This window comes from Heloderma suspectum, chromosome 2 (genome assembly GCF_057233095.1).
Source record: "Heloderma suspectum isolate Gila_16-S chromosome 2, 16-S_ref, whole genome shotgun sequence".
In the NCBI taxonomy this organism is placed as follows: Eukaryota; Metazoa; Chordata; class Lepidosauria; order Squamata; family Helodermatidae; genus Heloderma; species Heloderma suspectum.
In genome coordinates this window covers 378,498,134-378,512,210 of record NC_139459.1, presented here as the reverse complement: position 1 = coordinate 378,512,210, position 14,077 = coordinate 378,498,134, and the positions used below count along the sequence as shown (strand labels likewise).

The window sequence follows — 14,077 nt, the reverse complement described above, 5'->3', positions numbered from 1 at the left end:
TGTATTTTGTGCACATAGCAACACACCTGCGCACCTTCCTTGTGCATGCTCTTTGTTGCTTAGCATTGCATTCTGTGACATTAAGGATGCAATCCTATGCAGGTTTAGACAGGGGAAAAAAAAGTCCTACAACTCCCAGCAGTGCTAGGGAATAGCCCAGCTGGGCTATGCTGGCTGGGGAATGCTGGGAATTATAGGACTTTTTTTCTGTCTAAACCCGTATAGGATTGCGCCCTTAGAAGCCTAAGCAGAGTGGTAAAAGATGCTGGGAATTGGAACAGCACAAATGCAGAAGAATGTGAAATTCACAAAACGTCTTGAGCGCCAACAAAACATTATTTGGAGAGAAGGATAACGAAGAAACAAGAAGAAGAAGAAGAAGCAACCAAAATGCATAACATAGTACAACTGTCTTAAGAATATCATATGTTTTATGGCATCTCTGCCCTTATCCTAACATTGACAATATCACATGTCTCGTCCTAGAATGACTTCCTTCATCTAGGAAGCACTGGTGAACACTCTCTAGAACAGTCTTCCCCAACCTCGTGCCCTCCTGATGTTTCGGCCTGCAACCCCAGCATTCTGGACCATTGACCATGCTGGCTGGAGCTGCTTGGATATGAAGTCCAAAAAACATCTGAAGGGCACCTGGTTGAGGAAGGAAGCCCTAGAGGGAGCAGCGGAGGCTGTGGGCATCTTCAGACGACCATGGGCAGGAAGGAGGGTAGCGGAACCACGCCGCAGGGAGGGGGAGGGAATCTACAGTACACCCTCCCCTCACACGACTGCCAAACCACATCGGGCAGCATGGTTCACTTACACACGCATGCACACACGCATGCACACACACAGTAACCACGCTCCCTCTGGCACATCCTCGCCATTGCTAGGCGATCTCGACCACAGAGATCTGCCAAGTGGGCTAGAGCATCAGCAGAGTTTCCAGCCACTCTAGGTGGCCCTCTCAATGGTCGGTTGTGTTTTTCCGTGGGGAGCTTGCCACACAACATGGTCAGCCACCCCAGGACCTGTAACCCACTCTGTAGTGTGTACCGACCCATCATGGGCAGGGAAAATGCCCCCCAGATGACACACTAACCCCATGTGGGTTGCTCCCGGATGCTACCCATGAGGGGTTAGCGTGCCATACGAACCCAGCCTGTGACCGGGTTTGCACAGCACACTAACCAACACTCAGTAGCTGAGTGTGGGTTGTTTGTTGAACTGTGGGTTGTTTGTTGAACCATGGGTTAGCATGTTGTCTGAACCCAGGACATTTTCTGCAGGGTGGCTTGTTCACCATGCGGTATGGCTTATTTTTCTCAAACAAGACACCTTGAGAACCCATAGTTTGTTGTTTGGATTGTTCAGGGTGGTTAGACACCCCATGGAAAATGTCCTGGGTTAAGACAACACGCTAACCCATGGCCCTGGGACTGCCTACCACCTACCTGGAACTCAGTGACCGTCAATGTGGGTGAAACACATTTTGTGCCCAGCCCCATCATTTCCCCCCTGGAACTGTCTACCTCTCCATTGCTTTGCCCATTTTCACCAGTCTCCAGCAGCCTTCTGTATAGGACAGATGCACAGATTCAGGGGGCTTCAACCTGAGAGCCATTCACACCCACCTTGCATTAAACAACGTCCTTCTTCCCACAACACATTGATTTGTGGGATTTGCTGCCGCAAGATATGTGGATGCCCACTAGCTTGGGCACCTTTAACGGGGGATTTATACCCACTGTGAAATGAAATATTTCCAGGGAAGGTGTTCAAACCTCACCAACATGGTTTCTGACTAGGAAACAATACAGTTGGGGGGGGGGCCCTCCCCTCTCAAAAGCATAAACTGGGTTTATTTACTGTTAATATTTGGGGCAAGCGAGGAATACAAAAATTCAGCTTAAGAACAGTAACATTAATAGCTCAGAGGCTCAAATGTAAAATCATCTCTATCGCTCCTGGTTCCCCAGAACCTCTCATCCCTCTCCCTCAACTGCCCACCTTAACCCACCTAATTCCCCCTTAGTATTTCCCTTGGTAACCAGCCACACTCTCTCCTGTTCTACTCCCTCTCACCTAAGGTCCACTTCGCACATCATGGAGGAGGAGAAATCCTATTGATTTGGCTACAAATCATGACGGCTAGGAGCAAAGGCAATATACCACAGAGTACCCATTCTTGGCGAGTAGGCTACTCCCTTGGCGAGTAGGCTATTCCCCTATTCCATGTCCTGCTTGTGGGCCACTCCTGGGAACACACGCACCAAACCAGATCTCATGTTCTTATTGTTAGAGAAAAGGCCAATATGATGTGTCTGACTCCACATTGTCAGAAAAAAAGAGAGACCTACTTTGGGATGCAACCAGTGTAGTGAGCAAGTGTGGTCTAGTGGTTAGAGCGTTGGACTGGGACTGGGAGATCCAGGTTCAAGTCCCCACTTGACCATTTGCCCCACCCCCACCCAACCTGCTTTTTGTAACATCTTACCTGATAAATAAATCTCTTCATTTATTATTATTAATTACATTTATATCTGGCCTTTCTTCCAAGGGGGCATACATGAGCCCCCTCGTCTCCATTTTATTCCCACAACAAGCATGTGAGGTAGGTTAGGCGGAGAGTCAAGTCACCCAGTGGGCTTCATGGCTGAGTGGGGATTAGAACCCAGGTCTCCCGAGTCCCTGTCCAACACTCTTAACCACTAGGCCACACTTACTGTCTAAACTCCTTGGGTGACTTTGGGCCAATCACTGACTCTCAGCTTAACCTACCTCACAGGGTTGTCGTAAAGATAAAATGGAGGGGATCATGTATGTCGCCTTGGGCTCCTTGGAAGAAAGGTGGGATAAGATGTTACAAAAAGCAGGTTGGGGCAGGTTATAGATGTAACAAATAAATAAATAATAAACCTCCCCTCCCTCTCATTTCAGCTATGCCTTATCAACTGATGAAAGAGGTGAATTACTTGTGTTTCGGAAGGTGGCCAGAGGTGAAGATTCACAGATCTTGAACATACTGTGCAGGCTTACTTTGACAGGTCTCCCAGAAACAGATTCTGATAGCAAGGTTACAGGGAATTCTGAACTATACTTTAAGCTGAGTAAGCAAGTTGTGGTTTTTTTGGCCTACAACTCCCACCAGCCCTAGTCAACATAGTCAATGGTGAGGGATCATGGGAGCTGTAGGCCAAAATATCTATAGGGCCCCAAGTTACCCACTCCTGCTTTAGAGCTAGCGGTCAGCGGTAAGGATATGACCCCCCCACCCCAAGTGAACAGAACGCCGAAGAGGCTTGTTGCAATTGCAGGATTTGCTGAAGTTATCACGGCTGAATACCAGATCAGATCTCTGATCTATAATGTCCAGAATTCCTGAGATGCTGTCAAAGAACCCTCTATAGATCTTTGCATTGGTTCTGCTTCCAGTCTACTGAAAACTCCTTCCCTAGACATTTCTGGCTGGGCTTGGACTTGGCTTACACGTCCCCAGCCCTCGAAAACAAATCGGTCAACACGCTGTTTGCTTTTGAAGAGGTTTTTGGTTCATGATCTGGCCAGGATGACATCACCAAAATGGAACTTGCAAAGTGCTTTCATGGGGACAAGCTCCAAAGCAGAGGCAGGGCACCCAAAATTTGAAAGCAATGATGAATCAATATTTCCCCAGTCCCATGGGGAGTAAAATACATTTTACCAGTATCTAGAGCTTCTCACCTTTCCAGAATCTCTGATCAAGACCACTGATAGAATATTGGAACCAGTTTGAAGCATTCCCCAGACTCGAATAGTTTACTTTGTACTGTTTCATGGAAGAGAGGTCTAGTCATATAACTCAGTTGGCTCAATGGAACCTCAGACAAAGAGCAAGGAGTGGTTGCCTTTGAGCCCTCTCTGTGAGTTTTCCAACAGTAATAGGCTGTCCTCTGCTCAGAAGCAGAAATGCTGGGCTAACTGGACCTTAGTGCCATTTAGTCTTCGATATTTGAGGAAGCGCCTCTCCCTGTATATGCCTGCCCAAGGACTGAGATCTGTTGGAGGGGCTCTCCTCTGCGTCCCACCAGTGTGAGACATACACTATGGTGAGATGTGGGAGAGGCCCTTCTCCGCTGTGGCACCCTGGTTGTGGAATGCCTTCCCCTTCGAGGCCCAATTGGCGCGTACAATGGTTTCATTTTGGTGACAAGTAAAAACATGGCTTTTTACCAAAGCCTTTGAGGGCTAAATGCATTCCCTAAAGCAGCACACTGTTTTAACTGTTTTATTGTTTTATATTTTAATTGTTATTAGCTTGTTTAATGGTTTAATACGTTTTTAGCTATTTACATTGTTGTTGTTATTATTATTTACATTTCTATACCGCCCCATAGCTGAAGCTCTCTGGGAGGTTTACAAAAGTTAAAACATTAAAATACAATATACAAAGTTTAAAAACCATTTACATAAAATCATACGGACAATCTATACAAACAACATATAACTAAAAGCAACTTTGAACTATGAACAATTTTTTTAAAAATCCAACAATAAAACACAGCTTAAAACAACACTGCTTAAAAACAGTATACAAGAGTCAACAAAGAGGAACGAGAGTTCTCAAAAGGGAAGGCCTGCCGGAATAATAGTGTCTTCAACGCCTGCTTAAAAGCCTTCAAGGAGGTCAGTAGGCGCGTTTCAACCGGCCGGCGGTTCCACAGCTGAGGGGCGGCGAGGAGAAGGTCCTTTGGTGTGGCTGCCAGTCTCACCTTAGGCAGCCGCAGCAGAGGACCCTCCGAGGACCTCAGGTGGCAGGCTGGGCGAGGTGCTCCCTGAGATGCCTGGGGCCTGGACCACGTAAGGCCTGAAAGGTCAGAACCAGCACTTTACATTTTGCCCAGAAACAAATTGGCAGCCAGTGTAAAGATTTTAAAACCGGTGTAATATGGTCTCCACGGGATGTCCCAGAGACCAACCTGGCTGTCCTATTTTGTACCAGTTGAAGTTTCCGAACTAAATATAAAGGCAGCCCCAAGTGAGGCGCATTGCAGAAATCAAGCCTAGAGGTGACCAGCATGTGCACCACCGTTACCATGTCCACATATTCCAGGAATAGTGGCTGGCGTATCAGCCGCAGCTGATAAGAGGCACTTCTCACCATTGCCTCCACCTGGGTGCCAGGAGCAGGGCTGGGTCAAGAAGCTCCCCCAAGCTACGAACTTGCTCCTTCGGGGGGAGTGCAACCCCTCCCAGAACTGGCTGACATGCCTTGATACCTGAATGAGGACCACCGGTATTGTTTTATGTTGTTTAAATTGATTTTATCTGTACGCCACCCTGAGATCTTAATGATATAGGGTGGGAGACAAATGCTGTAAATAAATAAATTTGCATCCTTCTGCAGCAGGGGTGGGGAACCTTTTTCAGCCCAAATGCTGAATTTCAAGCTCTGGGAGGCTGCATTCCAGTGGCTGGTGGGGCCAAAAATGCCAGCATATCGTAGCTCAAAGACGGGGCGGACCGGGGCTAGCTGCCAGCTCCTGGCACCCCAGACGAACCATGCGATCGGATGCCCCACCCCCAAGGGCAGATTTAGGCTGAAGTGTTAGGTAAACTTGGAAACATTTTGCCCGTTTTCTGTTTAATGAAGAGGCAAGCCCCTCCACCCCATCTTCAGAAGCAGACATATCATTTATGAAACATTCACCCCAAGTGTTGTTTTTTTAAACAACACACTGTATCAGCACAGAGGGTCTGATAAAAACAACAAAAAAGAGCTCAGCCCTCCGCTCTGCAAAGGAACAGAAGCCCCATCCACAACGGCCAAGGGAAGTCCCTGGAAGAAGGGTCCTGGTTGCATCCTCGGGATGACATGGGCAACAGGGCACCACCAGCCTCTAGGCTCAGCCCTCCAAGGGCAAAGTGGCTGCTCTTGGGGGAGTGTCTCACTCCCTGCCTCCAACAGGGAGCAGCAGCAGAGCAGGAGGAGATCTCGTGTCACTTGAGGGAGGACCAGGTCCCAAAGACGGGCGGGCAGCCTGACTTAGCCCCACCATCCCCAGTTGGTCCCTCACTCACTTCCGCAGCCTTGGTCATCTTCCCTCTGAAATAATACTTCTGAAATAATGGAAGTGAAATAATGACATCTTCGTTATTTTATTTATATTTTTAATTTGTTTATATTTTTTCCCTCGAATCTGGCGCCCCGCTTAACTTGGCGCCCCAGGCAGCCACCTATTCATTTATTTATTTATTTCAATTCTATACCCCCCAATAGCCAAAGCTCTCTGGGCGGTTCACAAAAATTAAAACCAAACGGCAAACAATAAAACAATATAAAATATATAGAACATTAAAGCCACAATATAACAATGCAACCACAATAAAACCTAGCAGCAGTACAGGAGTTTAAAATACAGATTTAAAACAGCAAAGCTAAAAGTTCAGAAAGCTAAAATGCCTGGGAGAATGAAAAGGTCTTCACCTGGCGCCGAAAAGAATACAATGTAGGTGCCAGGTGAACCTCGCTAGGAAGCTCATTCCAGAGCCGGGGTGCCACAGCAGAAAAAGCCCTCCTCCTAGTAGCCACCCGCCTCACTTCCTTTGGCAGGGGCTCACGGAGGAGGGCCGCTGACGATGATCTTAAGGTCCGGGCAGGCACATATGGGAGGAGGCGATCCTTCAGATAACCTGGCCCCAAGCCGTTAAGGGCTTTAAATGTTAATACCAGCACTTTGAATCGGGCCCGGAAATGGACTGGCAGCCAGTGCAGCTGAAAAAGTACTGGCGTAATATGAGCTCGCAGGCCAGTCCCTGTTAACAATCTTGCTGCCCTATTTTGGACCAGCTGAAGTTTCTGGACCGTTTTCAAAGGCAGCCCCTCGTATAATGCATTGCAGTAATCCAGACGAGAAGTTGTCAGAGCATGGATAACTGTAGCTAGGCTCTCTCTGTCCAGATAAGGGCGTAGTTGGTGTACCAGCCTCAGCTGATAAAAAGTGCTCCGTGCCACTGAGTTCACCTGTGCCGCAAGTGACAGCTCTGGATCCAAGAGCACCCCCAAACTACGTTCACCAACATGGATGGGTTGCCCCTGCTTAAAGCCTTAGGAGAGGCATGGGATCTTGGGTAACATTTGATTTACAAATATACAAGCAGCACATCCGTGGAGGCAAAGGGGCCCTCCTACAAGGTTGCGGATCTGCTACCCAAACTCAGGTCCTTAGAGAGAGGCCATGTTAATGCCAAGATGCCTTCAACCTATTCACAGCACTCACTCTCTCTTGCTCTGGTTGTGTATTCCAGGCTGCAGAATTTCTCTCCTTCACTCCCCTGCCGCCCCCTCCACCCAATGAAAACCTGGAACAATTTGCTTCAAATGAGTGAGGTGTGATAACCAGAAGAGGCCTAGAGGCAGATTAAAGTAAAACAAATTTGAAACCACATTTAAAAATCACAGCAGACAAATAGCAGATCTACATAGATTCATGAGATCAAATGAAATAAAAACAGTATATTTAACAATATGTGGAAGAAGAATGTGGAATGATTAAATCATGGGGCTCAAATGACTGAAGTGCTAATGCAGTTATTTGAATCTAAGATGGCTGCAGCATAGAACTATCAAACATTTCCCACAAAATATGATCTATTAACCCCTGTTGTACAACTGGGGGTTCTGCATGCTCTTCTCTGGGTTTAACCCAGTATCCAGATGATTTGTGCAAGGAAAGGTAGAAAAAGAATAAGGACATCATAATGTTTGAACGCAGTGTTTTTCAGTGGGTTTACAAAAACTAATAAAATGATGACAACTTACAGTAAAACGATCCAGTTTTTGCCTTTTTCTGGCGCTCTTAAGGTGCAACCCTATGCATGTTCCGATAGAAAAATGTCCTACAGCTCCCAGCATGCCCCAGCCAACAGTATCCAACCTTCCCCAAACTAGTGCCCTCCAGATGTTTTGGATTTCAACTCCCATTAGCCTCAGCTAGTATGACCAATGGTCACGAGTGCTGGGACTTGTCTTCCAAAACATCTGAAGGGCACCAGCTGTCAGTTCCCTTGGTCCTCTCCCTTCGCAATCCCACACTCCAAGATACCAGGCTTCAGGATCACTACAATTTTAGTTAACAACCAGGTTCTTTCCAAATGCAAATCCTTGGAGACTCTCAGGCTACAAAGGAAAACAGCTACTCCACACAATTACGAATATCAACAGAGGAGCTAAATGGGAGTTAGAGACATTGCCGGCAGTTTGAAACAAGAACTTGCCGGCCGGATAACTTTGGGGGGGGGGATGCCCCTCCCTTACAGTTGTGCCCCCCTACGTAGGCTATCACGCATAGCCAACCAGGTGGGATGTCTGAGCTCCGCCTCTAACTTTTCCCGCTTTACCCTGCACTGCACTCTAGCATCCTTCAACTCACAGCCCACACTCTCCTCCTCCCCCAAGACCCGAGTTCTCGGGGGGGGGGGGGTTCTGGTCGAGCCATCTATGTGCCAAGGTCCTAAGAAGAAGGCCTTGCCATATCTGAGCTCACTAGGGAGAGAGCCTCCCCCGGTTCAGGCTGTTCCCATTCTGAGTTTGAGCTGCTAACTATCTCCATATGCTCAGAATCATTCCTGACACCAGGTTGGGAAAGGTTGAGTTAGAACATTTAGTCATCATGGCAAAATCTCACAATTTTTGTGTGGCTTGCATGGGGTTTGAAACTCTTCCCACACTCTTGAGCGTTTCTATGGTTTCTCCCCTGTATGAATGCTTTCATGGGATTTTAGGTTCCTGCTATCAGTGAAATGCTTTCCACACTCAGAATGTTTATATGGTTTCTCCCTTGTGTGGATTTTTTGATGTACCCTAAGGTGTGATGACTGATAGAAGCTCTTTCCACACTCCGAACATTTATATGGTCTCTCCCCTCTGTGGGTTCTCTCATGTACAGTGAGGTGTTGATTCTGGCTGAAGCTCTTTCCACACTCCACGCATTTAAAAGGTTTCTCCCCTGTGTGAATTCTTTGATGGGTAAGAAGACGTACACTATCTCTAAAACTCTTTCCACACTCCATGCATTTATACTGCTTCAACCCTGTGTAGTTCTTTTGATGAAAACTAAGCTGAACACTTGTACTGAAGCTCTTTCCACACTCCAAGCATTTAAAAGGTTTCTCCCCTGTGTGAGTACTTTGATGTAAAATAAGGGTAGAACTCACATAGAAGCCTTTTCCACACTCCTTACATTTATATGGTTTCTCCCCTGTGTGAGTTTTTTTATGGATATTAAGGTTCCTCTTATGACTAAAGCTTTTTCCACACTCGATGCATTTATATGGCTTCTCATCTGTATGGGTTCTTTCATGCGCATGAACGTTTCCGCTGGTGCTGAAGCTCTTGCCACACTCCTTACATTGATAGGGTTTCTCCCCTGTGTGGGTTCTTTGATGTGAAGTAAGGCCACCACCACTGCTGAAGCTCTGTCCACATTCCTGGCATTTAAATGGTTTCTCCCCAGTATGGGTTCTTTGATGGAACTTCAGGTTTACCTTCTGACTGAAGCTCTTGCCACACTCTAAGCATTTATATGGTTTCTCTCCTGTGTGGGTTCTTTGATGTGCAGTAAGCTGTTGACTCCGACTGAAGCTCTTTCCACATTCCATACATATATATGGTTTCTCTCCTGTGTGGGTTCTCTGGTGTAAAGCGAGGCTGGTGCTCACACTGAAGCCCTTTCCACATTCCAGACATTTAAATGGTTTCTCTCCTGTGTGAGTTCTTTGATGATTAGCTAGACGTCCATTATCACTGAAGCTCTTTCCACATTCCATGCATTTAAATGGTTTCTCCCCTGTGTGGGTTCTTTGATGTAAAGTAAGATGTTGATTCCGACTAAAGCTCTTTCCACATTCCATGCATTTAAATGGTTTCTCCCCTGTGTGGGTTCTTTGATGTGAGGCAAGACTACTGCTCACACTGAAGCTCTTTCCACAGTCCACACATTGATATGGTTTCTCCCCTGTATGGGTTCTTTCATGTAAAGTAAGATGCAAACGTCGACCGAAGTGCTTTCCACAGTCCATACATTTAAATGGTTTCTTCCCTGTGTGGGTTCTTTGATGTGAAGTAAGACTACCAGTATCACTGAAGCTCTTTCCACACTCCAAGCACTGATATGGCTTCTCCCCTGTGTGGGTTCTCTGATGTCTTTTAAGGCTTCCACTGTTGCTGAAGTCTTTTCCACACTTGACACATCTATACGGTTTTTCCCCTGTGTGTATTCTTTGATGTGAATTAAGACTATCAGCATCATGGAAGCTCTTCCCATGTTCCATACATTCATATGGTTTCTCTCCTGTATGGATACTTAAAAGTTGAGTAAGATGTCTATTCTGACTGAAGCATGTTGATTCCCTTTGCTTTCCAGACGTATCTTTTCTGACTTCATGCTTGTTTGCTTCCAATGACACCTCAGATGGCTTCTTATAATTCTCATCGTCCTGTCCCTCACCTGTTTGGGGCGGGGTGGGGGAGAGAGAGAGAAACACAAAATCCTGTTAGAGGTTCAAGGCAGAAACCAAGGAACTCATCAGGGCTTGAGCTGCTTCTCTTATTTCAACATATCCAAAATTCTCCCCTTTCCTGTCTGTATGCCCTGCTGAAAGCTTGATTAGCATTCGAATACCCTAATTTCTCGGGCAATAAAGTGAATTCCTTTCTGGTCCATTTCCACTTGGGTTCACTAGGCACAGATGTGCATGGTTATTTCCCTCCGGTGATATCAATTGCCACAGATTTTGCAATGAGAGATTGGGGGGCAGGGGGAGGTACAGCGCAGCGACAGAATTGAAGAAGGGGAAGAGAGAGACCAAAATGGGAAAAGCTCTTTGCCCTGGAGTTCCTATTAATTAGTTGCAGGGGTAAAGTAGATGGTCAGATGCAAAGAATAGATGGTCAGATGCAAAGAGTAGATAGTCAGATGCAAAGAGCAGATGGTCAGATGCAAAGAGTAGATGCAAAGGCAGATGCAAATAGATGCAGATGCAAAGTAGATGCAAAGAGTAGATGGTCAGATGCAAAGGCAGTGATTGTCCAAAACCAACATTGCACTGGTTCACTCCGCTGTTCCATATACTGTAAGTGTAATTTCTCACCAGCAAACACAGGATGCGTATTTTACCTGCAGCCTCTGGATCTAGTCCAGCCTCTCCCAACCTGGTCTCCTCCAGAAGTGTTGGGACTGCTGGCTAGGAATGATGGGGGTTGCAGTCCCAACACATCCGGTGGGCACCAGGTTCATTCATTCATTTATCATATTCCTATACCACCCCATAGCAGAAGCTCTCTGGGCGGTCCACAAAAATGAAAGCCATTAAAATGCATTATGCGAAGTACAAAAAAGCATTTACGTAAAAACATATAAACAGACAGCACACACAGAGACAACACATATCTAAAACAATTTTTAAACAATCAACCAAAGACAATCCAGGACCTGATTAACCCTCATTATATGCTGCCAAACGCCAGAGAGAAGAGGGCAGTTTTAACCTGGTGCTAAAAAGACAACAGTGCTGTTGCCAGGCGGGCCTCATCAGGGAGATCATTCCAGAACTGGGGGGCCACCACCAAGAAGGCTCTCTCCCTTGTTGCTACCCTCCGAGCCTTCCTTGGAGGAAGCACCTGAAGGAGGGCCTTAGATGCTGAATGCAGTGTACGGGTTGGTTTCTGCCGGGACAGCTGCTTCTTTAGGTTGGGACTAGTAAGTTGGATTCCTGCATTGAGCAGGGGGTTGGACTCGATGGCCTTGTAGGCCCCTTCCAACCCTACTATTGTATGATTCTATGTCTAGTAAGGGCAGCTGTTGCATTGTAGTTCAGTAACTGGCACTTTTGTTCCCATGATAACTGTTCCCTCAATGAACGGATTCTCCCTGTGTATTCTGCTCAGGCTTCAGCAAGAATCAGGTACCAGGCAGTTGGGACCCAGGACTCCGAGGGAGTTGTCCAGAGAGGGGGTGGGGACACATGGACCAAAACAGCCAAAGCAGCCAACAGGGATTGCAGGGGACAGAGGTGAGCACCAGCATCCAAAGCTCTGGTCAGGGAAAAGGAGTAGAAGCTCAGGCAACATCATCATGGAGTTGTGGGGTGAGGGCTTCACAGGGACTAGTGCTCTGGAATGACTGGATCGAGTGCCATGTAACCCTGTGCCCTGGAAGCATTTGCATTGCAAAGGGACTGTTGGCGATGAAGGAGGAAAGCAGTGGGAGCTGGATCGCTGGGAGACCCACTTTGAGACCCCCATCCCAAGGCCTTACAAGGCCCGTTGGCTCCCCTGACTAATACCGGGTAGGGAGCCTTCATGACTGATTGCCTGCTTCCTCTGCCCGTCTTCTTAGAGTTGCCTGTACGTTTGCTCTCAGAACCTGCTTCTAGAAGCCCTATAAAAAGGACTTTAAGCTAGGGGTGCTTAGAGTTTAAGGGGGGTGCGGACTGCCTCCCACTAGGCCCACCGTGGTCTGGATGAAGTCAGGGAGCAGGTCCTCATCCATGACAACATGTTGGTAGGCATGGCTCCACCCCCTGGTGTCACCCCCCTTTTCCTTTTTGGTGATAGAAGAAGGCACGGAACTATGCCTCCTCCCAGCACAGAGGAAGGGACCCCGGCCACCCCACATCTCCACCGCTACCTCCGATCTGAGATAGCAGCAGGGGTTCTGCTACTGGCACGTGCTAGCAGGGGAATTCCCAGCATTATCTCCAAACTCAGATCAGAGATAATGGCGGGGGTGGGGGGGACATCCTCTGAGGGAATTCTTCCAGGGGGTGGGGCTTGGAGCCTAAGCCTCACCCCTGGGAGTGTAGTAAAAATGTAACCTAAAAGCCATTGTATGTGCCTTAAGCAGCACGTAGTATTGTAAGAGCTGCGCATGCCTGGAATGAGCAGACAGTAACCCTAAGATAAGGTTGCCAAGCAAACTGCTAGCAACCAATCAAAGTGACACGCTGGCTAAGGAATGCAAGCTGAGGTGATAAAACTGTAGCGCGGGGGTTGCCAGGGGTCGACTCTGCTTTTGAGCGTGAGCTCCTTTGTCGAACTGTTTGCAAACAATAAAATCGAGTTGGACCCGGCCTGAAGTTGACTCTCCTCTTTGGGGCAAATTGGACTAGCCTCCAGGGGGCGAAACTAGCATTTTGTGCAACAAATTGGCGGAGTCAGCCAGGAGTCCCTTGGACCACCCTGGGGTCAAACGACAGAACCGGTGAAGGTGCCTGTGGGGCGTGCCGGACCGCCTTTGAGGTCTGCCACGGCACCAGAGAACGGGGGTCGGGACACCCAGGAGGTTAAAGGCGTGGCCTCCATTGATTGAGTCGACCAGGCTGAACGGGTCTGAAGAGACGGCACTAGGCTCCGTGTATGGTTTCAAATAGAGGCAGGCACAATGGGATCGGGTAGCTCCCATTTAAAAAGCTCTGCCACTCCCTTGGGATGCATGCTAAAGAACTTTAGTAAAGTCAAAGATAATTATGGTCTAAGATGTCAATCTAAGATGTCGAAAGGCAAGCTGGTTACACTCTGTCAATTAGAATGGCCATCATTTGGAGTCAACTGGCCAGATATCGGCTCCTTTAATGAGGCCACAATTAGAAAAGTGCACGTTATTGTTGTAAATAATGGGCAATGGGATCAATTTGCCTATATTGATTGTTAGTTGAATTGGTGCTGAAAGAATCCCCCTTAGTTACCGAAGTGTAAATGTGTAAATATGTTACTGGCAAAAGAGGTTATCAGCATTTGGATGAGTGCCAACCAAAATCCACTGAAGGCGAGAAAAGGTTGAAAATAAAGTTCAATATTGTAAAGTCATGATGGTATGCTCCGAGGTGAAGCCCAAAGCCCCTGTTCTCCCTGATTCAAGCCTCACGGAAGGAGCTTGAAGACTGGGAGACCCTGCCCAAGGTGCCCTGAGCTCCCCCCCGGTCTTATTCGGTCTGTTAGGTTGGGAGGAGAAGTTGTTGGGGGAGAGAGGGGGCCCTCCAGAGACTGTTTGTCTGCCACCATATCCAAGTTTGTTAGAAGAAGCAAAAGCAGTTGAAA

The 14,077-nt window shown here is 47.4% G+C and overlaps 1 protein-coding gene across 2 annotated transcripts in view; it reads right to left on the bottom strand.

The window, feature by feature from the left end:
• Positions 1 to 4,284: 4,284 nt before the first annotated feature.
• The window catches only part of LOC146356323 (uncharacterized), a 30,768-nt gene continuing 20,975 nt past the window's right edge, over positions 4,285 to 14,077 (bottom strand). The window contains exon 10 of one of the 2 annotated variants that reach the window (XM_084831306.1): positions 4,285 to 10,487. In XM_084831306.1, coding sequence (XP_084687432.1) covers positions 8,722 to 10,487 — 1,766 coding nt within the window. In that variant the 3' untranslated portion in view covers positions 4,285 to 8,721. The remainder of the gene's footprint in view (positions 10,488 to 14,077) is intronic. The other variant, XM_084831305.1, reaches the window with a different exon arrangement.